The sequence below is a fragment of the Myotis lucifugus genome, unplaced genomic scaffold, assembly GCF_000147115.1.
Source record: "Myotis lucifugus unplaced genomic scaffold, Myoluc2.0 scaffold_121, whole genome shotgun sequence".
Taxonomy (NCBI): Eukaryota; Metazoa; Chordata; class Mammalia; order Chiroptera; family Vespertilionidae; genus Myotis; species Myotis lucifugus.
Genome location: NW_005871169.1, coordinates 2,930,646 through 2,958,587, shown reverse-complemented (window position 1 = coordinate 2,958,587; position 27,942 = coordinate 2,930,646). Strand labels below are relative to the sequence as shown.

General features: G+C 40.2%; 1 protein-coding gene across 1 annotated transcript in view; it reads right to left on the bottom strand.

The window, feature by feature from the left end:
- The window catches only part of RSU1 (Ras suppressor protein 1), a 185,031-nt gene that overhangs the window by 117,975 nt on the left and 39,114 nt on the right, over nt 1-27,942 (bottom strand). Inside the window, exons 5-7 of the mRNA XM_006093734.3 lie at nt 24,341-24,459; nt 21,635-21,717; nt 21,241-21,355 (exon numbers count right to left, since the gene is read on the bottom strand). Of these exons, the coding sequence (XP_006093796.1) occupies nt 21,241-21,355; nt 21,635-21,717; nt 24,341-24,459 (317 nt within the window). The remainder of the gene's footprint in view (nt 1-21,240; nt 21,356-21,634; nt 21,718-24,340; nt 24,460-27,942) is intronic.

Sequence of the window (27,942 nt, the reverse complement as noted above, 5' to 3'; positions counted from 1 at the left end):
ATACACCTACGCTCTTCATCAAACCCAGATCTAAATTTGAGTGGAATTAGAATCCGAAGTCAAGAGGAACCACAAAACCAGCCAGCTACATGATCCTAGAGTATGAGATGTGGGACCACCAAAATTTTAAGGTGGCTTTAAAATAAATTATTTTCACAAATGTGACCACATTATCCAGCTCATGTGTGCACTACTATGAGTGATAGGCTAAATAGTGTTCCCCCAATTCCCCAATATGTTCATATCCCAATCTCTGGAACCTGTGAATATCAGCTTACATGGCAAAAGGAATTTTGCAAATGTGATTAAGGATCCTCAGAAGGGAGACTACCTGGGTGGGCTTGAGCTCATCAAAGCAGATCTTCTATGAGGAATGTGGGAGGAACTAGTGTTGAGAGAAGGCAATGTGATGACAGAAACAGAGGAAGGAGAAGCAAGGCCCAGGTATGCAGAATCACTAGAGCTGAAAAAGGCAAGGAAACAGATTCTTCCCTGGAGCCTCCTGAAGGAACCAACTCTGCCAATACTTTGATTTTAATCTAGTGACTTCTGACCCCAGAACAGTCAGAGAACAGATTGGTGCTGTTTTAAGCTACTAAGCTATACTAACCTGTTACAGCAGCAATGGGAAACTACTAAACAAGAGCATTCTGGGTGCTTAACTACATTCTCTCTTTCAGCTAGTCGCAAGGTCACCTTCTTCAACGTTAGGAAACGTTTCAAGTTCTCAATGCACTATTCATAAATGTCTATGAAAATTGTTGCCTTCTGTTACATAAAGTAAGGGTAACATTATATATACATTTTTATCTCAGCACAGAAAATTTTCAAATACACTTTTTCACAGAAGGCTATAAAACATCATTAGCCACATTATAAAAATATACTTCCTTATCAAACCCATCAAATGGGCATTCTTCTGTTAAATTTCCATTAACCTCCATGTCATTTTTGCTATTGATTCTTCTTCTGTGCATGGTAGAAAGTTTCAGTTTAAGAGAAAGAAAAATTGCCCAGCTGGTGTGACTCAGTTGGTTGAACGTCCTCCCATGCATCAAGAGGTAGCCAGTTCAATTCCCAGTCAGGGCACATGCCCAGATTGTGGGTTTGATCCCCAATAGGGGGTGTGCAGAGACAGCCAATCAATGATTCTCTCTCATCAATGTTTCTCTCTCCCTTTCCTTTCCTTTCTCTATAAAAAAAAACAACAAAACAAAACAAAAAAACAACAACACGTATTTTTTTAAAAGAGAGAAAGAAAAATTAATGGATAAGCCAGAGCTCCTGGCTACCCAGGCTGGGGAATGGAGTGGCAGGGAGATGAAGGCAAGAAAGCTAGAGGAAAATTAACTATATGCCAGTTACTTTCTTACCCATCATAACCATAGGAAAGAAAAAAATACAATCAATGTCCCTAAATGATAAAGACTCCCGAGGTTGTAAAGTCAGGACTTCAGGTTAGTCAGGGGTTTCTTCTAAAAATTTTTATGGCATTTATTTCATTGTTTATGTCAAAGATAGCTTGCGAAGATGCAGCCATCTCCCTGCAACCAGCCATTAGTTCCTTGCACATGGATTCTGGGCTTAGTCATGTGACTTGTGGACCTTAGCAAATGTGAACAAGCGGAGACTTACAAAGTGCTTGTGCACCTGGGCTCATACCACGTGAATGAACCGAAACTACCCTTCCAGAAGATGAAAGTCACATGGAAGGGCACTGCTGAGCCCTGGCTGAGAGCTGCCAGCCACCAGACATGGGAGTGATGGGAGTGAAACCAACCTGGATCATCAGCCACCAGCCAGCCCCCAGCTGACTCCAAACCCACGGCAGAGTCAATAAATTTCAGCTGACACAGTTCTGACCAACAGAATTGTGAGCAAATAAGATGGCTTTATTTTAGGCCACTAGGTGTTGGAGTAGTTTGTTATGCAAGAAGAGATAACTTGATAGACTCTATAAAACTAACAAAAATACATCATAGAAATTTGGAGGGGAAAAAACAAGTAGATAAAAGATCACCTGGAATCCCAACATACAAAAACATAAATCAATAATGTTCTGATTAATCCATTTTCTGTAGCTATGTAAATATTCTCTATAATTAGACTCACACTGTAAATTCAACCTAATAACATGCTAAGTATTCCCATGTCATTTTATATTCCATAACTTACCAGTTTATTTATCCATTCTTGTATCATTGGACTTAAAGGTGGTTTTAAAATTTCACTATTATAAATACTGATGAGAAAAAAAAAAACATAGTCGTACAAACTTTTGTCAGAGTTCTTGATGACTTCTTGAGGACAGATTCCCAGAAAGGAACATGCCACAAAAGGTGGAAAGTTTTCACAGAACTGGATATATATGGTTCAAATACAGTCTAATCAACCACTAATTTACAACCCAACAGCATTGTATAAAAATGTCCATTTCACCAAACCTTCACATCATTTGAATAATTTTCTAAAATCTTTGTTAATTGGTACACTAAAAATGACATCTTGTTTTAATTTGCATTTGCTTAATTGCTAATCAAGTTGACCCATTTTTCATATCGTTGGCCATCAATCTTCTCTTGTAGAACATCTTTTCTTGCTAATTTTTTCACACTGAGGTATATAAAGTAGCTCTGCCAACACCTTTAAGGTCAGTTAAGATAAATTGATATTATGGAGCCAAGGCAGGGATTTTTAACACCAGGTCCAAAGATCATGCATATACATTCTTTTCAAGAGAGGATCCATAGCTTTCATCAGCTTCTTTAAGTGGTCCATGATCTCATAGACACTGAAAAAGCAACTGGGCTAAACGAGGAAGAACAGTAGGAGCAGGTTTCACCATGGAGATACTCAAAGGTTCCCAACCAGTCACAGAATACCTAACTGAATGAAAGGTAGATGTTTTGATGAGTGCCAAAGGAAGATTTACAAGGAAATGGGGACGATGGCATAATAAATAAATTAAATTGTATGTAAGTCATGAAATTTAATATATACCATTGCGTTCCCTTTTCTTTTTCTTGTTGTTGACTTGCTGAAGGCCAACCAAAGTCTCAGCTCTGCTTGCTATACTAATAAATGGACTGTTTGTAATTGAAGCCCTACCCACCAATGTCATGGTATTAGGAGATGGGGCTTTGAGAGTTGAGTAACTCATGGGGTAGAGCCCTCATGAGTGGGATTAGTGACCTTAGAAGAATAGACTGGAGAGAGAGATGATCTCTCTGCCACATGAGGACACAGCAAGGAGGCATCTGCCTACAAACTAGGAAGAGGGTCCTCACCAGGAACTGAATTAACTGACATCTTGATCTTGGACTTCCCAGCCTCCAGAACTTTAAGAAATAAATGTGTTGCCCTAACCGGTTTGGCTCAATGGATGGAGCATTGGCCTGCGGACTGAAGGGTCCCAGGTTCGATTCCGGTCAAGGGCATGTACCTTGGTTGTGGGCACATCCCCAGTAGGGGGTGTGCAGGAGGCAGCTGATCGATGTTTCTCTCTCATCGATGTTTCTAACTCTCTATCCCTCTTCCTTCCTCTCTGTAAAAAATCAATAAAATATATATTAAAAAAAAAGAAATAAATGTGTTATGTAAGCCACCTAGTATGTGGCATTTCTATTAAAGCAGCCCTAACTGAAGTCTTTTCTGACTATCTGAAGCCATGATAATTTTTGCGCAGCCTGCAATCGTACTGCAATTACATTTGGTGTCCCAACTAAACAGTTCCTTAATTGTTCTTCAGATTTCATTTTGGTTAATAGCTCTGTTACAAGAGAACTTTTTGTCTTTCACAAAACCTGCAAAGATATTAGATAATATTCATTTTATAAACATTTAATAGATTCCTAACCTGTTCCAGAACATGAGTAATGGTTAAAAGCACGGAGTCCGACAGATAAAGATTCTGCCTGTGTAACTTTAGCGAGTTACTACCTTTGCTAAGCTCCGCTTTCCTCATCTGTAAGACGGGTAAAACTGTAACACCACTCCAATATTCGTATAGCTATAAAGTGGTGTTACTTCAAATAAATATTTTATTTAGAAGAGATAAACACCGATAAATGGTATTTATTATTTATTATTATTACTGAAATTTTCAAATTTATTCATTTATAAAAACTGATCAATTCAAGTGTATTTGGGGTGGGAATCAGTAATTCAATGAAAGGCAAAATTATAAAAAAATCTTATTAACACAGAAAACTCAATGTTATTCAGTGGTGTTTGCTGCAGTCCATGTAGTCATCCTGAGGTTATCATTTGACAGTGCAAAATCTGCTAGTCTGAAGAAAAAAAAGTGATAAGTTAAGGTTCAAAGAACTGTTATGAAGGATGCAAACACAGACAAGATTTCTGTGAAAGAACTATGTGAACAGCTGAAGTTAAAAAAATCAATTAAAAGGAAAGGATACTGAGTACGCAGTTCTGCACTATCAATTAAAAGAATGAATCAAAATAACAAGGCTGATCTTTTGATCGTTGTCCTAGGAACACAGTAAGCTGAGAAATAACATTCTCCAAGATGTTGTAAAGTTGAGCAATTCACTTTTCTGCATTGTTTTACAGAAAATTATAGCTAGGGAAGGCTTTTGTATAGCAATTGCTTTCACTTGGGTCACCCGAAATGACCAAACAATGAACCTTTAACACCAACCATTGATCTTGCTAATTGCATCTGCCACTATATTTGCTTCTTTTGTTCTCAGTCAGCCCTCCTTTCCAACACTATCCCAATTGTTAAATGGTCAGAACACACACAAGTGACAGATTTAGTGTTTCACTGGCAATTTATATAGCTGAATGCAATGCTGTTGTTGTACTGAATCATGATTTATTTGTCTCACACTGTAGCATATAACCTTTTAAATGCAAGGGGAGAAAAGCTAACACCTCTTTAAAGTTTATATATGACCATCTACCACTCTATCCTATGAACTAGATTCAAAAGAGAACCAATCAAGTGAGTGATGGATTTCTCTTTAGATAGCTAGAACTTAATGAACAATCCCTCCCTGTGTCCTAGGCTCACACTGCTCTTTATCTGCATGTAATTCAGAAAATAATTTAGGAGGTACACAGAAATGATGACCGTGATACTCAGCTAGTAAAATCTAGAACACAGGGTTTAAAACTAAGTGTATTTGGGTGGGAATTCTATATTGAAGGGTCTAGAATGAACTTGGGGACATCTTAAAATTCCCCAAATTATAAACAAAACTTTATATGCAAAAATATGCATTTCAGGGAATGTAGCTCTAGAGATTTCTTTGGTTTCTCAAAGGGATCAGTAATTCATGGAAAGATTAAAAATAATGGCATAAGGGAACATGACCTACTATTGCAAAATAAAAATAATTAAAGGCATAAATTAGGATCTAAACAATGAAACAATATCAAGAAACATCAAGCTCTACATCAAGGTTTATAAATAAAAAGTAAGAGATAAGAGAAATGGTTAGTATTATGGGTTGAATCGTGTCCTTTCTCAAAATATTCATGTTGAAGTTCTAACCCCCCGTGCCTCAATGTGACTATATTTGGAGGTAGCTTTTTACAAAGGTGAGCTAGTCAAAATGAGGTTATTAGGGTGGGAACTATTCCACTATGACCAGTGTCCTTATAAGAAGAGAAAATGAAGACACAGACACCCACAGAGGGAAGATGATGTGCAGAGAAAAGGAGAAGACGGCTGTCTACAAGCCAAGGAGAAGGGATCCTTTCCTCAGAGCCCTTAGAAGGGACCAGTTCTACTGACACTATGATCTGGAACTTCACCTCCACAACTGAAAGGAAATATATTTTTGTTGTTTAAACCACCCAGTCTGAGATACTTATATAGGTGATCTTAGCTGCAATAGTGGCTTAAGAGATAATTTAAAAAGCAACAAACATGAAGAAATAATTCTGAGGGTTAAAAATGTGGTTATACCAAGAATGAGACTGGAAGTGGTCTTAATGACCATTTTAAGTAACATGGAGGATGATATGCATGATAACATGTCCCTGTCTGCTATGGCGCCAACCACTAAATAAGGCTGAAGGAAAAACAGTAAAAATAATTTCTTGAAGCTGTGTAAATAAATGGGCAAGGCCCTAGCCGGTTTGGCTCAGTGGATAGAGCGTCGGCCTTCAGACCAAAGGGCCCCAGGGTTTGATTCTGGTCGAGGGCATGTACCTTGGTTGCAGACTCCTCCTCTGCCCGGGCCCTGGTGGGGGCGCGAGCAGGAGGGAACCAATCAATGTGTTTCCCTCACATCAATGTTTTTCTCCGTCTTTCCCTCTCTCCTCCACTCTCCCAAGAAATCAATGGAAAAAAATATCCTCAGGTGAGGATTAACAAAAAAATAAAAAATAAATGGGCAAGGAAGAGGCAGAAAAATAACTATATTACACCTGCCCACACTGAAAGTTTTCAAAAATTAATTCACAATTCTAATCTGCTTCTAGCAAAAATGAAGTAACTGGACAAAATAATGATATAACTGCTTGTAGCTATGGGCCAATAGGCAGCACGGGATGATGATCCCTGAGAGAAGGGAACTGAGTGGAACCCCATGATCACCCTACTTTCTCCTGGAAGCCTTTCCAGATAGTCATGCAGGAAGTGGGAGATGTAGCAGTACGGTGGCATTACGGAGCTGAAAGGAGAGAGGTCAGAGTTGGAGGCTACTGAGGGAGTGGGGTGTGTGGGGAGCGTAATAGGAAAAGAAAAGTGAGAAAGCAAGAGAACCAGGAAACGACACAGGGGTCCTCGTGAGTTTGGCTGAGTAACTGCAAATGTCCAGGGCAAGGTTCCTTGAAGCTGTCAGTGCTGTCAAATCCAAATCATCATCCCGAAGGCTGATTCTAAAACACATAAGCATGTCCACGGATACAGAATAGCTGAAGTAATTTTGAAAAAGTTAGAGGACATACACTATGTGATTTCAAGACTTCTTATGGAGCTGCAGTCAGCAAGACAGTGTGGTCCTGCTATAAAGGTTTAAAAATGGAACAGAGTCCAGAAATATACCCACACGTATAGTAAATTGGTTTCATACCCACACATATGTAAATGGGCTTTTATACCCACACTTATATAGTAAATTAGTTTTTGACTACGCACTAAAGCAATTCAATAGGAAAAGGAAATTCTTTTCTATAAATGGTGCTGAAGCAATTATTTATATGGAAAAAACTGATCTCATATCTTACACAAAATTTCATCTGATATGACTATAGACCTAAATCTGCATCAGGGTAGGGATCTTTCTTTCTTGCCTTCCCACCACACACACTGATATCTCCCAAGGGACTTAGAAGAGTACATGACACACACAGCTGGTAATGAACAAATATTTGTTTAAAAAAAAGAGCTGTGCCTTCTTTAAAAATGCCATAGTAGAAAATAACAGAAAGGGACTCTTGAGAATGGCAAAGAAAGGGCTCATGGAGGGAAAAAAATCATGTGAGTTGGCATCTGGCCAGCTCTGCAAATATTCAGTCGATAAGAATTCTAAGCAGAGCAAAGATCATAAGGAACTGAGAGGAGGCCACTGGGAGTTGCCCATGAGTGAATGAGAAGGAAGATAAGCATAAAAACAAACAAACAAACAAAAACACATACACACACACGGAGACCTGGTCATAAGGGTTCTTACAGCTCACAAAAGCACATTAAAGAATTCTAATCACAGCCCTGGCCAGGTGGCTCAGGTTGGTTGGAGTGTCATCCCATACACTGAAATGTTGTGGGTTTGACTCCCAGGGAGGAGTGTATGGGAAGGCAACCAACTGATGTTTCTCTCTCACATCAATGTCTGTCTGTCTCTCTCTCTCTCTCTCTCTCTCTCTCTCTCTCTCTCTCTCTCTCTCTCTCTGTCCTCTCCCCTCTTCCCCTTTCTCGAAAATCAATGAGCATAATTAGCATATCCTCCAGTAAGGATTTAAAAAAAAAAAGAGTTCTAGTCACAGAAGTGACTTCATCTAATTTGTGATTTTATAAAATCACCTTGCTGGCTATTTGAAGAATGGATTGGAAGGAGCCAGGTAGGAAGCAGGGAAACCAGTTAGGAGGCTCTTACAGACACCCAGTTGAGAGAAGAGGGTGGCGTACTCTTTTCTTCTTAGGATGGACACTCAAGGTTTACACAGGACAGACATTCTAGAGATTTGTTTCTTTCAAAGATTCTCTTTATGAGGGCAGAGAGTATGTCTATTTTATTTATCCCTGTTCCCCAAACCCAACAGATTATAGGAACACTGTATACGGGGCCACAGGTCAGAATCAGACATGGTAAGTCTTGTCCAAGGAAAAGAGCCTTTCTTTATAAAACAGCAAATATAAAGTAACAGCGAGAGTAGTGAGGCCCATTAAAATCATTAAACATATGTTGAGAATGAGCAAAGGCCTGTTTACTAATACTAGAATGTGGCTACTGTCTAAAACTTTACAGAAGCACAAATGGCACCATTAGATGCTTTTGTGCAGTAAGTGATCAGCCTATGGAACTAATACCCAACTGAAAATGTGAACGATTCTGGAAAGGTCTAAATAAAGATGAACAGGATGGCTGATCCATGATGAGTTATGATAAGGCATAACTATCATGAGTCTCTTCCTACGTTCTGGTGTTGACAAATCATCCCCCCAGTCACCCTTTCCTCAGCCCCAGCCCCCAAAAGAAACCCACATTCACACAAGCAATTCCACTTGAGTCTGGCTCAGAATAATATTGCTTATCTTTTATTGAGGCAAAATATATTGGAGATGCTTTGAGGGAGATGCTACATAAATGTAAGATATTATATATGTATGCAAGTGATAGAAACTGTATTTACAGATATACCTCTGGAATAAAAAAAAATTAAATCTGGAATCTCATATCACCGGCATTTCTCCGAGGGCAAGAATACATTTAGTGTCCTATTAAATCAAAGGATGGTCCACTGTCAACGGAGACATGCTTTACCAGCAGGTGTTAACACAGATTGATGCGCATGTTCAATCACACTTAACCCGACACTGGGCTTCCTGAAATCCATCACGCCGAATGGAAACGTTTTATGTGTTGCATCTTCCTACCCTCTTTAAGGCAATAACTCACCAGGTAGAAATATAATTCACTTAGCATTTTTTAAATCCACACTTAAAGCATTTTCCGGGGCTAAAAATTCACTGAAATGAATATATAGAAAGTGGAACTTGTTAAAAAGATCATGTAGGAGACCTGACGGGAGTCGTTTTTGATTATCAACTAAAAGAATGGGGACAAAGAATCTATATATATAAAAGCCTAAGGGACTGAATGACTGAACAACCCGGTCGTTTTTGACACGCCCTGACACCAGGGGGCAGGTGCTCAACGCAGGAGCTGCCCCCTGGTGGTCAGTGCGCTCCCACAGCAGAAGTGCCGCTCAGCTGACTGATGGGCGCCAGACTCTGGGCTCACAGCTGGCACCAGCAGCCCGACATCCCCCGAGGGGTCCCAGATTGCGAGAGGGTACAGGCCAGGCTGAGGGACCCCACTGGTGCACGAATCCATGCACTGGGCCTCTAGTGATATATAATTTTGTGTAAAGTATGGCAAAAGGAATGTTAACACAGAAATAAAATGTAAGAGCATGTCATATAATTCAAGTCAAAATTTAAAGTTGGGTAAAGACTTCCTATCCCTCATTTTTTTATTTTTTAAAGAAAAAAAAACACAAGACAGATATTTGGAACCACTGCAATCTGTTACCTAAAGATAAATAATGCCGTTTTACCGGCTCAGTATTGTACATTTATGGATATCCTACTAAAAGGAATAATTATTTTTGAAATCAAAAGATCTGAATTAAAATTTGATTCTGTCAATAACAAGCCATGTCAATACTGTAGCTCTGGGCAAGTCACAATCTCCCTAAACACTGGTTTCACCACCTTTAAAAAGTGGCCAAGAACTCTCCTTCCCCACATTGATAGAACTGAGATAAAGTCTATGAAATGATTTTGTAAATGATAATCTTTTGAATACAAATTGAGATACTTATAATCCTATTTAGCTTAAAAGTAACTTCAAAAATATTCATTATCAATTGACAAATTCAATTTTGTACAAGTGGCAGAATTTATAATCCCATTACTACCTTCTGCTCTCTTAACCTAACATATCACGGCATTTTGCGACCATTTCACAGAATAACAGTTATGTCTTTGGAATATGTATCTTCATTAATTTCTAATCCAGAGAGCCTTTTTTCCATAAAATGCTGTTTCTTTATATAGACTAATTTATACTTTGACCTAGCATAAAACAAAAGAAGCAAATGGTGCCTCCCTCGGTTAACCTGGCACCATTATCACAGATCGTGACATGAGTTCTGCGTCCCAGGTCCCAGTCTAACCAGCCGTGGGACCTCAGCAGGCTACTCAACCTCTCAGAGCCTCATGCTCCCTCCATATAAATTGAGAAGCCCCCACCCTCCCACAGCTATTGGGATTTAAGTGAGAAGACACATATAACAATGCCTAATGAGACAATTTATGGGCTCCACAAATATTAGCCTTTCCCCCATATATCCTTTTGGCTTCTTCATATCAATGCAGAAAAACTAAAATAATAAAAACAAAACCATAGAACTTCTAACCCATAAACAATGTAAACTTACAAATACTGTAGGTGCTCTGTCATTTCCTAGCTCCCACTGCAGAACCTCCTGTCTCCTCTCCTCCTCCTCCCTGGCTCCTCTCAGAGGACCTGCACCCACTTCTCCCTGCAGACCTTGTGCCAGACGCCTCCACCACACCCAGGCCTGACCGCAGTTTTCTCTGAAGGCTCCGGCAGGTGCATCTCAGCCAGAGTCAGTCCCTACTTCTCAAAGGCAGAGACAGAGACAAAGAATATGCTGAAATAACTAGGAGGCGAGTAACTGCGAGAGCGACTGTTATGGAGCAAACAGGCACCCAATGCTTCCTGCCAGCTGGCCGCTGGGCTCCTGGGGCCAGCGATTCCCACATTAGAAGACGGGGTCCAGAAATAAAATCAGGGTTTGCAAACTCAACTGTACACAGTGGCCAGTGAAATTAATGCAGTAAGAGGAGCAAAAGAAACAATAATGTGAGGAAGGGGGCTAGACTAATAGCATTTTCAGAAGAGTCTCAAGGCGACATTCTTTATTTTTTTTAAATATATTTTTATTGATTTCAGAGAGGAAGGGAGAGGGAGAGAGAGATAGAAACATCAATGATGAGAGAAAATCATTGACCAGCTGCCTCCTGCACACCCCTTGCTGTGAATCAAGCCCACAACCCAGACATATGCCCTGACCAGAATCAAACCATGACCTCCTGGTTCACAGGTTGACACTCAGCACCGAGCCCCTCAGGCCAGGCTCTAAGGGACATCATTGACATTTGCTAGAAGACAGCCTGAAATGAGACTGTTTATCGTATAATCTTACACTTGTGCACCACTATTTTGACATGGCCAGTAGCACTCCAAACTGAATTTTATAAAACCTACAATTGTCCAGTGAATAAGAGGATGTCATGCCATATTTTTATATATTAAAACTTTGACTTTTAAATTTAAAAAATATATACAAAACACTGTATAACCTGTTATGTAATTTCTTCATTTTCATTTTACCAGGAATTGTAAACAATCAAAGTGACTCAGTTGAAGTTCTGGTGACCTAGAAATTGTACCCCAGTTGGGAAGAGGCCACATACTTCATTCAACTATGCCTCCCACATCTTGACTTCATTCACAAGACTAAGATGAACACATCAACAAAACTAAGAAGGCCCTGGCCAGTCATGGGTTCAACTCCCAATCTAGGGCAAGTACTGGGGTTGCAGGTTCAATTCCCAGCCTAGGTCATGGCACATGTGGGATGCAACCAGTCCATGTGTTTCTCTCTCACATCGATGTTTCTCTCTCTCTATCTCTATCTCACCCTTCCTTCCACTCTAAAAAAAAATCAATGGAAAAAATATCCTCCAGTGAGGATTAACAAAAAAACAAACCAAAAAAAAAGGAGTAGAAAAGGGCCAATTCAGTAGTGCTACTTCTCAACCTAATTAGATAAACATGATCCAGCTCTACCTTTCACAAGTAGCTGAATTTAGGCAGAGAAAATCAATTCTGGTAATATAAAGATGGCTTGGTGCTGTACACCTGAGACTAATATAAAATAATATTGAATGTAAACTGTAACTGAAAAATAAAATAATAAATACCAGGTATACCGGTTAATAATGTGGATTTTTTCAATAGATGGAGTTACACATATGTTGATATATATGCAATTTGATATGTATGCTATTTTGCTGTATTGACAACAAGCTTCAAAACTTCATATGTCAAATTTTCTGAAGGTGTTAACATCATAGATATTTTTACGCTTAAAAATGTCGAATTTTGTGCCAAAAAAAGAGCATTTGTGGGAACTTTTAATTCATTACTTTATTTTGAAGAAAAAGTTATCATATACTTTGGGAAGCTTACGGTGAACATGCTCCATCTCAAGATATTTGTGAACACTGGTTTAAACGCTTTAAAAGTGATGATTTCTATGTGAAAGACAAAGAACGTCCAGGTCAACCAAAAAAGTTTGAAGACCAACAATTACAAGCATTATTGGATGAAGATGCGTGTCAAACTCAAAAACAACTTGCAAAAAGATTAAACGTTGCTCAGCAAACAATTTCCAATCGTTTACAAGCAATGGGAAAGATTTTAAAGGAAGGAAAAATGGGTGCCACATCAACTGAACGAAAGACAAATGGAAAACCAAAAAGTCATCAGTAAAATGTTGCTTCAACTGCACAAAATAAAGTCTTTTTTGCATCGAATTGTGACTGGCGATGAAAAGTGGATTTATTTTGAGAATCCCAAATGCACAAAATCATGGGCTGATCCAGGTCAACCATCAACATCGATTGGAAGGCCAAATTGCTTCGGAAAGAAAATAATGCTCTGCGTTTGGTGGGATCAGGAAGGTGTGGTGTATTATGAGCTTCTAAAACCAGGTGAACCACGCTTTGATCGTGAGACGACAAGAATGGGCCAGAAGACACGGCAAAGTAATTTTACTTCATGATAACGCACCATCACACACTTCAAAACCAGTTAAAGACACGTTACCTGGGAAGTATTAACCCACCCGCCGTATTCACCAGACCTTGCTCCTTCAGATTACCACTTGTTCTGATCGATGGCACACGCACTTTCTGAGCAGCACTTCAAAACGTACAAAGAAGTGGAAAATTGGGTCTCTGAATGGTTTGCCTCAAAACAAGAAAAGTTCTATTGGGACGGTATCCACAAATTACCTGAAAGATGGGGGAAATGTGTAGCTAGTGATGGACATTACGTTGAATAAAGCAATTTGGACATTACGTTTCTCTTGAAATTATCGTGTTTTCTTTTATTACAAATATCCTAATTACTAACCGGTACACCTGGTAAATAAATATGCCTTGGGTAATAGCAGGTAATTGTCTAAAATGGAGAATCTAGGCTAATAAAACCTCATTTTTAATTTCTTATTATGGCCTTTGTGCCCGATTATTCTGGAGGTGCTTAATAACTGCCATTACATTTTTTTCTTAAGACTTAAGAGATTTCAGGTGGTAGCTAAACTTGCCCAACTCCAGAACAGTCAGACTTCACACTGAATCTTTAGTGGTTTTAATTTATAACAAAATAAGACAGATTTTTAAAAAAATGGATTTATATAGTATGCTTTAAACATGAAGCAAATTACCAGTATGTAGACAAATGACGAAAGGACTATGTGTATGCACACATCAGTTATATTAAAAAATGAAAACAATTAGTTCAGAACAGTGATTATCCTGAGAAATTCTGGGAGAACAGAATTGTCAATGAAATGAGCACTGTCACAAAAGGTAACATAAGACAGTGACAAATTAAACAACTGGGAAACAAAGCTGCCACTTGTGGAGATCTGAACATGGTTTAACAAGTGAGTCTAATCAGCGCAAGCACGAAATATTCCACACTTAGGGACAAGTTCATGGTCACACAAAGGATGTCAAAAAGTAAAGAAGGGAATCACTAAATAAAGCAAGCAACCAATGGTCCAGTCAGAAGGTAACTACAGAACTTTCTAGGTAGAAGAACCAGCTGACCTGGTCCCAGCCTCAATATAAAACTCACAAAAAAGCATAGACTAGGACAGTGATGGCGAACCTATGACAGGCGTGTCAGAGGTGACATGCGAACTCATTTTTTTGGTTGATTTTTCTTTGTTAAATGGCATTTAAATATATAAAATAAACATCAAAAATATAAGTCTTTGTTTTACTATGGTTGCAAATATCAAAAAATTTCAATATGTGACACGGCACCAGAGCTAAGTTAGGGTTTTTCAAAATGCTGACACGCCGAGCTCAAAAGGTTCGCCATCACTGGACTAGGACAATCATTTATGAAATTAAAAGAGTAACATTAAATTTGTGATGATGGAATTGAAAGGATGGCAGTGAAACCCATCTTTTGGGACTTCGGGTCCGCCCTGAGCATTCCCCATGTGGAGCCGCTCCCCATCTGATCTTCACTCTCTTCCTGCCCCCTCTCTTCCCATTCCTAGCTCTTCTATCACCGCCAATGAGTCTTCTCAGCTTTCACACAAGAAGCTAATTCACAGCTTCTCTTTTATCTGTGTGATAAACCGACCAATCAATGTGTGTGACAGAGACCGGCTCTTGGACCTTCTAGGTCAATCTTTCTCACCAGGTGCTCAGCCACTAACTGCATTTCTCTCCTGTCAAAAGTGTGGGACTCTGAGCAACCTCTAGGCTTAGACTGTTTTAGAAGAGCCCAGGAGTTTCAGAAAGCCAGCCTCTAAATACAGCCTAATAGTATAAAAATCCTGTGTGTATGTACCTACACACACATGCACCAGTGTACATGTTCATTTACTGAGCATTTTTATTTAATCTTGGCATGAGGCAAGATTACATAGATTATTCTTTTAATCCTACAAAAAAAAAAACTATGAGAAGGGGCTATTACTACTCTCATTCTACAGGAGACAACTATGAGAAGGTAATATAACTTATCCACAGTCACAGAGCATGAACTTGGGGTAAAGAGTAAGATTTGAGCCCAAGCCTCCATGATGAGTCAAACCTCTACAATCTACTGTATAAATTAAAATGTGTTACACATCTGGATATACAGATCTTGTAACATAGAAACTCACACATGAAACCTATATTTTCATGTTGACCAATGTCACCCCAATCAATTTAATTTAAAAAAACACACAAAAAACCTGTGTTTAAACACCTGGATAAGATAACTGGGAATCAACTGACAGAATGACAATAACACAAGAGACAATAAGACATTTTAAAGCAGAAATTTGAAGACCAAAAAGAGAATACTCATTTCCTTCTTGCTTGCTTCCAAGAGAAAGTACTTCAGCTTCTTATCAACCATAAAGAAAAGGATTAAGAAGTATAATAGGAAGAAATTTACACTGGTATATCTACTCGTTCTTAATTCTGTTCATTCTACAGAATACAATTGGAGGGAAATTCTCAATTCATGACATCACTTACTCTCTGAATGTGATTAATATTTGTTTCCACCCTTGAGAGCTAGAAAGAATGCATATGCTCCTCATCTTTCTGTAATAAAAGCTGCCATTGACTACTGGCACTGTGAGTAGGACACTAGGCCCGCTGGCCCCAGGTGCCTGTAGCATTGCATACAGCCCTCCCATGCACTGCTCCAACTCGGGTAGATAAGGCTCTGATAACTAAAACACGTGCTTCATTGCATGCCTCGCTGACCTATGCGATTTCCTTCTCCAAGGGCAAACACCTGCAGAAGAAGAGGTCCCATGACTGCAGAAGCCACAAAACCAGTAATGATTCCAACCAGAACAAGCAACTGAACCCTGGAGAACTTAAGGAAGAGACCAGGCAAAACACATTTCACATCTTCATCTCATAGGACAACTGTCTTGTGTGTAAGAAAATACAGAAGTGGAACAGAGGACTGCCCACAGAGCTACCAGCTATGACATCACCGTTAGGCTGTCTATTCTGGGGCTTCATCTACTCTGAGGTGAGGTGGGGATGCCTGCCTTTCCTTCCTGCCCTACCAATGCCTTTTCTCCATTCAGCTAATTAAAAATGGGTGAAACTCCAGTGAGGCGTGTTGCTGCTTTTTCAGAGGAAGAGACTGGCTGTGAGCTGAAAATACTGGTCCCAAAAGAGACATTGGATTTAGGCAGACTCAGGAAATGTCAGTTGTGTCTACTTCACTCCTTCGCTGGCACAGTTAACTACACACGTTGAAAAAAGCAGTTTTCCTATGAAACACAAGCGTCTCACTGCACTAGCACTTGAGCTGTCGTGGGGCCTCTAGGGGAAGCCACAGTCCCTGACCTGGCACAGATGCCTGCCTGGGAGCCAGCCCGGCCGTCAGGTACCCGACCCCTCTGGATTCAGTGCTGAGGAAGCACAGTGCTGCACGGACCAATCTTCCAACCTCTACAATCACATCCGAGCAATCACATCCAATCTGTGGCGTTGCAGTCTGCTGATAATGCCCCAAGTTACCTATGCATCCAGACCTCTCCTATGAACTCCAGATTCTAATGTCCAATTGTCTTCTCGATTAAAAATCCAAAAAGCGCCCTAACCGGTTTGGCTCAGTGGATGGGGCGTCGGCCTGCGGACTGAAGGGTCCTGGGTTCAATTCTGGTCAAGGGCATGTGCCTTGGTTGGAGGCACATCCCTAATAGGGGGCGTGCAGGAGGCAGCTGATCAATGTTTCTCTCTCATCGATGTTTCTGGCTCTCTATCCCTCTCCCTTCCTCTCTGTAAAAAACCAATAAAATATATTTTTAAAAAAATCCAAAAAGCATCTCAGACTTAAGACACCCAAACTCTGCCCATGACTAACTCCTCTCCTCTCCCCATCTCCTAATCTACCCTTCCCATGATGTTCTCCATCCTTTCCAATCCCCAGGTCCAACTCCTCACAGGCAATCCTCATTCTTCACCCCTCACCTAAATCGTCACCAATTCCTGTCAGTTCTGCCGTAGAGACAGGCCCAGATTCTGACCATTACTGCCAGCTGGATGAATGCAGAGGGTGGCATTCCTCTGGAGGCTTCAGGGGGAAATCCATTCTCTTGGCTTCTTCAGCTTCTGAAGGCTGCCTGCATTTCTTGGCTCATGGCCCCTTCCATGCATGACTACACCCTCGTGATTCTGTCATCACATCTACTTTGTACTGTCTCTTACCATCCTGCTTCCCTCTTCTAAGGACCCTATAGCTATACTGGGCTTACCTGGGTAATGCAGAATCATATCCCCATCTCAAGATTCTAAATCACATCTGTACAGTCCTTTTACCATGCAAGGTAACACATCCCCAGGTTTTGGTGATAGGACGAGAGCATCTTTGGGCCATTATTCATGCTCCTGCACTATCTCACCCTGAGTAAAGGCCAAAGTCCTTAAAATGCACAGAAGTTCCCACAGGATATAGTCCTCACTTTCTACCTAAGCTCTTATCTTCCAACTCTCCCCTCTGCTCACTCTGTCCCAGCTACACTAATCTTGCTGTTACCCCTCAACATACAAGCCCACCTCATTCCCTGGCACTTGCTATTCCCTCAGCCAAAGAAGCTCCCTCCCTAAGGTCTCTGATTAAAAGACATCATCATAGTATTGAGGCTTTCCCTGCTGACTCTGTAATAGAGCAACACCTCCCTACCCCAATATGGACATTCCCTCCCATGCTGATTTTTCTTCCTAGAGCACTTTCATCTGATATGCTATCCACCCATCATCCATTCATCCTCCCCAACTAGAATGCCACAAGGCATGCTTCGTCTCTTGTTGTATCCCCAGAAAATAAAACATGAAGCCGGGACTCAATAAACAGCTGCTGAATATGTGAATTTTACTTTATCCAAAAAGTAAGTTCCTTAGAGACAAGACCTGGCCTAAAGGAGGAACTCAGTAAATGTCTAAATGAATGAATAAATGAATGGGTAAATGACAGACCCAATTTATATCTAATTTTCAATGGATAAACTGGACTAACATCAAATCAAGTGAGTTACTGTGTAGGAATCAGACACAATGGTTAAAGTAACTTATTCAGGGTTACACAACAAAAGGAAAGTAATAAAATTACATGTTAAACTCCATTCAAGCCCCTGACTTTATTTTGTGGTGTCCCTGCATGTTCTTATATCTGACAGGTCAGAACCCAACTGGATTCCCTTGCTTGGCCCAAATACTCTTACCAACCATGTTTCCAGTTAATAAACTCTGAACTTATTTTTAAAGGAAATTTCACAGAAATCTCCAAAGCACTAATCTTGCTTTTCAGATACATAAAAAATAAACATATAGGGGAGAGACCATTATCCACACTTTAAAATGCACCCAGAGCAAACCTGCAGCCAGTGGATGCTGGTGGGACAGATATAGGAAGGTGCAAGTACATCCGGCCCTGCACTGGCCCTTAGCCATATGGGCACCTTGTGCATCCAACACACAGACAGGCACTCCTGCTGTGGCTGGGTGTTTACTGGGGAAAGAACGACAGCGACGATGCAATTGGCTTGGAGTGGAAAGGGGAACAGCAATTTGTTCCTCAGAGGCCATCTCATCAGCATTTTGCAGTTTTACCCTAGCCCGGTTACTTGCACACCAGCCCTGGCGGCCATGTGACCGGCCATATCGTGTCATCTGTCCCCCTGCCACAGCTTGGGGAAGCGAGCAGTGCCGCATCGTGTTCACACTCGGAAACCGCTTTCTAGGAATCCTTCTACTGGCACAATGGGGAGGAGGACCGCACATTGGTTAGGAATGTGGACCTGGAGGACAGTCAGTCAGGGTTCAGATCTCACCTCTGTGACTCACTGTGTCCCTACGAGCGTGTCACCTATCTTCTCCAAGCCTCAGTTTCTTCACCTCTAAAAAGTCAGCTTACTGTGCTTATGACAATGACAGCAGAGAACACATGCTGGCTAGTGATATTATTATATCACTATTTATTATACTTGACTTTTAAAAAAAATCAGTGTGTAAAAATAAATAATACATCTGTCTTCATCTTGAGGTTATATTTGTTACAGAAACTCCCAGGGGTTTATCATTTATTTCCAGCTAAGTGTTTACCTATAATTAGGGAAAACTGCCACCAGGCAGATGTTAAGATTATGCTTTTCTAGATATGGCTCACACAAAAAAATAAAGTTATTTAGAGACTTTCTCCTTAATCCACTGCTGAGTAAAAAACATGTAAGTTGTTATCGGAGAGCTTAACAGAAATGTTAGACAAATATGATAACAAGCAGTATTTAAATAGGATAAGCAATGTGAGTAAGATTTTAAGATATACATAGGTATGTGTAGGTTCAACTAGATTTTTTTCTAACAAATTATTATCTGATAGAAATAATTGATTAATCTAATGCCCTACACTGCCTCACTGCTTGACAAATGAAGTAAAACAACAAAATACACTTTATTTTTCATTTCTCCTAATCACACTAATCAAGGATGCACCAAGTGAGCTTTACCAAATTAGACAAGAACTAGTCTCCTGCAGGGAAATTCTCATTTCACAGGTTGGGAGGGAGCAGGTACTCCTATTGTGCAAAAGCTTGCCTGGTATGACCAACGCTAACACCTGTGGTTACCAATCACTGTATAGAATCTTTCTTTTGAAAGAAGTTTTCAGCCTTAAAACATTTGTGCCACGCCAGTGTGGCTCAGTGGTTGAACTTTGACCCGTGAACCAGGAGATCAAAGTTCAATTCCAGTCAAGGGCACATGCCTGGATTGTGGGCTCGATCCCCAGTGTGGGGTGTGCAGGAGGCAGCCGATCAATGATTCTCTCTCTCATCATTGATGTTTCTTTCTCTCTCCCACTCCCTTCCTCTCTCTGAAATCAATGAAAATATATATTTTTTAAAAAGTTTCTTGATCCTGTAGCCTGCTCCTAAAGTGAGACTGGGCTACTTCTAACTCAGAGAAGGGGAGGTGCTGAAAAGCAGCACAACTTTCTCTAGACCTTTTACACTAACAAAGGAGCTCAAGGATATGGGAAAAGTGGGGGTAAAATTTTCCATTTGTTCCATGGAAGCATGTGAATGCTTTTCCTTTAGGCCAGCGCTGCCCAACAGAACTTCCTGTGCTGATGGAAGTGTTCTCTATCTGCATTTTCCACACGTGGCTACTGAACACTGAATATGTGGCTCGTGGCGGAACAGCACAGCTCTGAACAGAAGTCAGACTGCCTGCTCACAGCCTTTCTGAAACCTTGCTAGCCTATCCGAGGGTCTCACTTCATTAATCATTCAGGACATATTCCTTGAGCACATACCCATGTACATAGTAAGTAAGCAGGGGAGAACAAATATAGAAGCCCCTGCTCTGAGTGGGCTTACATTGGGTTAAGTGTGTTTTTTAAAATGATAGTATTTGGGGGCAGAAAAGCAAAGTCTTAGTTTGAGAAACAATGCAGTTCGATGTATAGAAGAAATGAGAGGATACCGAGGGTGTGCATAAGCAAAGTGAACTCATGAGCCTTTTTCTGGAAGAGTAGCGTAGCCTAGTAACAGAAGAACAGCTTTAGATGTTATTTCCGAGGAAGGTCAGAGGCCAAAGGGGCCACTTGAGTGACCAGGCAGAGTAGTAAGATTCAGCTGCCAACTGGACATGGGATAGGACAGAGGAATTCCCAGATAGAACACATTTCAAATTCCCACTGGAGGTGGAATCAGGAGGAAACCAAATTCATGACTGGGAAAGGTATTCAAGCAGCTGTAAGAAACACAACTATTTGGTAAGTTTTCAAGAGATTAAAATTTAAAAATACAGGATTAAAAAAAGTAAGAGTGTTCGTATGATTAAAAAACCAAAACCCATCTCCAGCTAGTAAAGGAGGAGCCATAGATAAGAGGATCACCATGCATTTGGGCTCTTTTCACTGCAGGGTGCAGGCAACTGGGCTGGGTCATCTCTCATCAGCCACTTCTGAGACACTGCAGTGGCAGCCACTGAATGCAGAGCCAGGGCAGGCCAAACCTGGCACAGCTGAATGCTGGTCAATGACAAATGCCAGTACATGATCAGAACTGGGTGCCTTGGTGAAGGGTATGGCCAACAAGAGGGAGGGAGGGTTGTTCAGAATTGTTGCATTTGGGTAATTGGTATTAATTAAATCCAGAAGTAAGCTCATTCATCAGCAACCTTACCTAGTTCTGGGGGTAGAACGGTCAGGCGGTTCCCCTGAATGTGGAGCTCCTTAAGCTGAGTAAGCTCCCCGATTTCCTTAGGCAGCGAGATCAGGTCGTTATCCCTAAGGCTGAGCTAAATACAAGAGAACAAGGAGTTGTCAAAACAATTTCACATAAATTCCCTTAAAGAGGCGTTCAACATAAACTCTGTCCTCTTCCATGCCCTCTCTTCTTTAAGCCTCAATCCTTTCAATTTATTTACAAGTGACTACAGATGAACAAGAAACAGTACCAAGAGTAGTGGTTTATTCCTGCAGAACAAACCCTACTCCTGCTCAAATTGACTTGATTCTACTCCTACAGGGGCTGCAGAAGTGAATTGATTTTCTCAGAATTTAGATAAATTACTTACTATCTGCAACTTTGTGAGCTTCCCAATATCTGGCGGCAGGATTTCAAAATCGTTGTCACTTAGATAGAGTGCACGCAGGGTGGCTGCAAATTAAACAGCAATATATAAACAGGGTGACATGGAACCCAACCATTTGAGGTCTGATCAATACAAGGGAGTCAGCTTTGATTAATAACCCTGGCTTGGTGAGAAGCCTGTGACATACCTAGGGCTCACAATAATAACAAGCAGGTCAAACTTAGATTTACTGGCTTATTGTGGGGCTGGTGTGTTCAGGAAAATATCTATATCCAAGAGGACTGACACAATTAACAACTGTGGGCACCAGTAGTTTTTGGCACAAAATGTCAATATACCCTCAGAAAAGATAGCTATTTTTCTCCTATTACTTCCGATTCACATTTCTTACCCCATTTGCATCCAAAGTAAAACAAAGAAAACCACTGTGTCACTTATATCAATACTTAAGGCAAAAGGGCTCTTTCATGTAAAGAGAACTATTATATATATAAAAGCCTAAGCGACTGTTACAACCAGTTGACCAAACGACCAGTCACTATGAGGACGCACTGACCACCAGGGGGTAGACACTCAATGCAGGAGCTGCCCCCTGGTGGGTCAGTGTGCTCCCACAGCCAACCTCATGCAGTCCCTCCCCCTGGCCAGCTGGCCCCAATCGGGACTGGGTGAGACGGCACCGATTGGCCCCAATTGCTGGCCAGGCTAAGGGACCCCACCCGTGCACAAATTCATGCACTGGGCCTTTAGTGTTAAAAATAAATCAATTACTAAAAGGCTTTCCAGTGGTGGAAGCCATAATCACTGTTCACTGTTTCCATGATCAGACTCATTACAGTTGACCCCTGACCCATGAGGAAGTTAGAGGAAAGGACTCTCTGCACAAAGACCCACACATAACTTTTAACTCCCCCAAAAACTTAACTACTAATGGCCTCCTGTTGACTGGAAGCTTTACCAAAAACATAGCCGATTAACACATATTTTATATGTCATGTGTAGTATATACCATACCAGTATTCTTACAATAATGTAAGCTAGAGAAAAAAAATGTTATTATGAAAATCATGAGAAAATATATTTACTGTATTTATTTTTAAAAATCTACATATAAGTGAACCTGCCTTTGAAGTTCAAGTCTGTGTGTTCAAGGGTCAACTATATTATTACTTGTTTCTATGGCCTTAACAACAAAAATAAATGAAGACAAAGGGCTAAAATAATGACCTGGAGTCTAAAAATAGAGAAAACACTAACTTAGGCAGAATACCAATAATCAGAAATTTGTTCACAGTATTACACAATGGTAACATGATCCAAACTACTAAAATCCCAAAGAATCTTTTTATCCTCAACCAAAAAGGAGTATAAGCAGATGTATGTTTTCTTGTTGTTGCATTCATTTACATTCTAATGTTTTAAAATTCGACAGAATTGTATATTAATTTACATAATAAAAAACCATTTATTCCACAGCCCAAGAAAATATTTTAGAGTTGCTTTCACATGCTTGAGGAAGTCTGAGAGAGGGTATAGATAAGGTAAAAAATGTAACTTTAGAAACTAGCTCAGAAAATTCAATATTTCTGGATGCCATACATGTCACTATTTGGACAAGCAGAACACTCATTGAAGGAAAGTAACTCTTTCCTAAATATTTCACAAGTTCTTGAGAAAATAAGTTTTTCCTAATATTTATGAGCATTTGCAACAAGAATCTGTTAGCAATATGAAAAGCTAAAAGTGTTTAATTATATACTATCAACAAAATAGAATACATCAATAAGCGCACTTTTTAAAAATATACATATATATTTTTAAATATATTTTATTGATTTCTTACAGAGAGGAAAGGAGAGGGATAGAGAGTTAGAAACATCGATGAGAGAGAAACATCGATCAGCTGCCTCCTGCACACCCCCTACGGGGGCTGCGCCCGCAACCAAGGTACATGCCCTTAACCGGAATCGAACCCAGGACTCCTCAGTCTGCAGGCCAACGCTCTATCCACTGAGTCAATCCAGTCAGGGCTTAAAATACATTTTTACTGATTTCAAAGAGGAAGGGAGAGGAAGAGAAAGAAACATCAACTATGAGAGGGAATCATTGATTGGCTGCCTCCAGCACCTTGGACCAAGCCCGCAACCCAGGCATGTGCCCTTGACAGGAATCGAACCTGGGACCCTTTCAGTCTGCAGGCCGATGCTCTATCCACTGAGCCAAACTGGCTAGGGCAATAAGAGCACTAATTAAAACAATAATCATGACTGGAAATTTTAAAAATTCTGTCAGTGGTTTATTGATAGATATTTTTATAAATAAGTGATTGGAATATCTCTGGGCAAATATCCTACAAAAAGTTACCTGCAACACATATATTATTATATATTTCATGTTCTTTAAAAAAAGAAACTCAAACTCCTTAGCTAAATATCTCATTTAGATACATAATCTCTATCAGAAAGTTAATATGACATTATTAAAGTCCACTTCAGTGCAATGGTGTCAGATAACTATATATCAAGTACACATACTGCTGAGCTACAAAAGAAAATTCAAAAGGAATCTGTAAAGAAAAAAAATCTATATGCCCAATTTCTCTTGGAGTTTGGGCCTTGGTAAATAAATATATTTTTTAGAACACACAGTACCATTTTAAGGAGAATTACAGAAGTAAAAGTTTCTTACTCAGGTAGAAGAAGTTTCCAGGAAGGGAATTTTCATTCAGGTTGTTGTAAGTCAAATCAAGGACCTCAAGAGCTGGGAGAGAGCCAAATCCTCGAGGCAAAGTGTTTAGTCTATTCATGCTGTGGGTGGAGAAAAAAACCAAGACATCACATATAAAACATATGTTTAGACAGAATATTGAGATCACCTATGTCACAAGCCTAAGAGCCATATGTGAGGGGTTGAAAGCTTAAAAGAAGTCAAAATTCTATGATCACTATGTTATTTAACTAGCCTAGTATTTTTAGTCCAGGCCATGAAATATTTGAAAATGTCTTCGTTGTCATTTTCTCCAATGGTGATGTTCAATCACTGTTTTACACAGAAAATTAAATCTTCACAAAAATATCTGTCTGCTAGAGAAAACTTCCTTATGAATGTAGCAATAACACCTCAAAAGACACAGTGAGCTTTGTAGTTTTCACACTTGACTTTATTTCACTATTCCTCCTAAGGGGAGAGGAGGAGAATCATTTTTTTGTTCTGCAGCTCCTAACATTCAAACTGATGTCCAATTAGAATGGTGGTTACAGGGGACTGAGGGAGGGAAAACGGGGAGCAGTGTTTCATAGGTGTAGAGTTTCAGTTTTGCATGATGAGAAACTTCTGGATATTGGCTGCACAACAGTGTGAATAGACTTAACACAACCGAGTCATACACTTAAAATGGTTAAGATGCTAATTTTATGTTATGTGTATTTTACTACAATTGAAAATTAAAAAATATATATATATACATATATATATAAAAAATCTCCAATGAAATGTAAGAAAAATTTTTCTATTACTCTCTTTTATCATTTTTTTCAAGAACCTATTTTTCTTAACACAGTTCCGAACTTTGTGCATAGTTAAAAGTGATTTAAAAAAAATTTTTTTTAAATCTAATACAGACTGGCAGATGTGAAAAGGTGGGAGGAACTGTGACACTACAAATAATTCTAGACATCCATCCATCTCATATGAGCTACAATCCTGACCATACCCACCAAACAAGCCTTGAAAGAAAGAGTGACCACCTCTGAATGCTTAGAAAAGTCCTAGGTTAACTTTACATTTAACAAAATAACCTCCATGAATTCACAATTTGTGAAGCATATTTATATCATGTATTTCACCTGAATCACCAAAACTATCGTGTAATATAGGCAGGACAGCACTTACAATCATCTCTGTAATGTTGAGACGGGGAAATAGGCTGAGAGAGGTTAACGACTAAGGACTTTTGACTCAACTGATGAGGGTGACAGATGTCTGAGAGCACCCAGCACCTCATGGAAGGAAGGCACTCCTAATCATTAGACTACGATGCAACTGAAGAAAAAGTCCGAAGTAGTGGGAAGTGCACAGAAGTATACCTTACCTAAGTCGGCGATTTTCAAACTTTTTCATCTCATGGCACACAAACTAATGACTAAAATTATGCAGCCCACCATAAAAAAATGTTTTTTGTCGATCCGACAAAAAAAGAATAGTCATAAATTTTATTCATTCACACCTGATGGCTACTGTTGCATTGGCTGTTGTTATCTTTTATTTGACAATCTAGGGGAAAAGAGCTCAGTGCCCTGACTAGTCAGGTATCGCGTGTTTTAAAAATTCCTGTGGCACACCAGGTGAAAACCGCTGCCTTGAAAGCAAGGGGCATCTCACTGAAGAGAGTTCCCATCCCATCTCCACATATAGTGAGCCTGAATCTACTAAACTGCAGGTTTTCTTTCTCTTTGAGCAATAAACCACTCCCCCCTCCCCCCAAATGTCAGGAACACAGCAGAGCCCTGTAAGCTGCCAGCAGTATGTGACAGGAGTAGGCCCTCTGACCTGGTGGGTGGAAAGGGATCCCTGACTGAAATGATGCTGAAGGTCCAGAAGCGGTGCTGCCAATAGCCCCAGCTACAAACAATGCAAGAAGCCGTAAGGATACTGGCTGGTTCCCTCGACACCAGCACACACAAAACAACCAGAGAGAGCCTATCTCCACAGAATGACGGGTGTGCAGGAGGCTTCCCCCACAGTGGGCACTAACATCTACCTCCATCTACATGGGTGGGACTTGTGTCCTCGGCGTCCCCTCCGAGCACTGCCACTCAAGATGTCCAGGAGAGGTTACAGTAGGGGCAGTGGAAGAACAGATCTAAGTTTGAAGTCCAGCTCTAGCACCTGCTCCAATAACTTAGAGAAGTTATTCAGCTTCTCTGAGACCCAATTCCTCTTCATCTGTAATATAAGACTAGCAATACCTTCCCAGCAGACTCACCAGGAGGATGAGAGAAAACATGTGAAGCACTTAAAACAATCCGTGGCTCCTGAGTGGGTTCTTGAGAAATGACAGCTATAACTACAATTGTATTTCAAGAGGAGGTTTGAGAGGAATTCTGACTCAACCCCAAAGAGGCAAGCTCACCTTAGGAGAAAAGATCACAGTAGAAACCTCAACTATCAAGGATGGTTTTTCTATTTGCACCAAACCAGCTTACCCTAAGTCAACTCCAAGGTTGTGGCTCAACTATGCCAAGTGGCATCAATTCTTTGTTTGCATGTGGACATTTTCCACCTGTGTACTGGAAACGGGAAAACGCCTGCCTATGATGGAGAAACTTACAAAATCAGATTTTTTTTTCTCTTCCTCAAAAGCCACAGGAAAGCCCATACTAATGCTTCCCTTTTGGAACATTTGGATCTCTGGAGGTTCTCCTGGGCTCCTCTTAATTCAATAAAACCTTCTTAGCTGAAGGCAAGAATCTTTCTCACCTCCACAGTGACCGGTTCATACACTTAGCAGGATAAACATCAAAAATCCAAATCCGTAACACTCAGCGCTGTGCTTGGTGAAAACTCCTAACTGTTCATGAGATGAGCTCCAGCCTCTCATAGCGGAAAGTTATTCCAAACAGCTGGCCACGGTCCTCTCAACATGCGGTCATCCTTGAAATAATTACTAACATGTAACCTATGTGGCTTTACATTTTTTGGAAATTAACTCATAAAGTGAGCCACATTTAAAGAATTAAGAACATAACTCAACTTTCCTTTATTTATTCAGATGGCCTAAAAGTCCTTTCACCAGAATATACAGCAAATAGTACTATACAAACTTGAAAAGCAGAGTCTGGTGGAGTGTGCCATTCAGATTAGGCATGCACGTGGCCTAACTGTAGCATCTCATTTTATATATTTTCATTCAGGCTGCTTAGTCTAAGGAGTATGCTCTATATATCTTGCCTTAAACAGAACTTTAAGTATAATTTGTTATGCCATTGAGGACAGAAGTATCCTTTCTTGAAACCCATCTTAATTCTTTCCCAGAGAACTAAGAATTTAGTTCAAACTCTGACAATCCTATCTATGTAGCTAGATAATTAAATACAGAAAACTTTACACAATCAATAAAGCACTGAGAGCCAGAAATATGCAAACAACTCCCAGGACAATAAAGAGGTGACTCAGACACATTCAATAAAAAAGGAACCTTTACAACTCCATCCTGAGGCATCTGGAACCCAGCCAAACAAATTCTGAGCTCAGGACCTTCCGAAACCTGGCTCCACCTGTATTTCTATTTC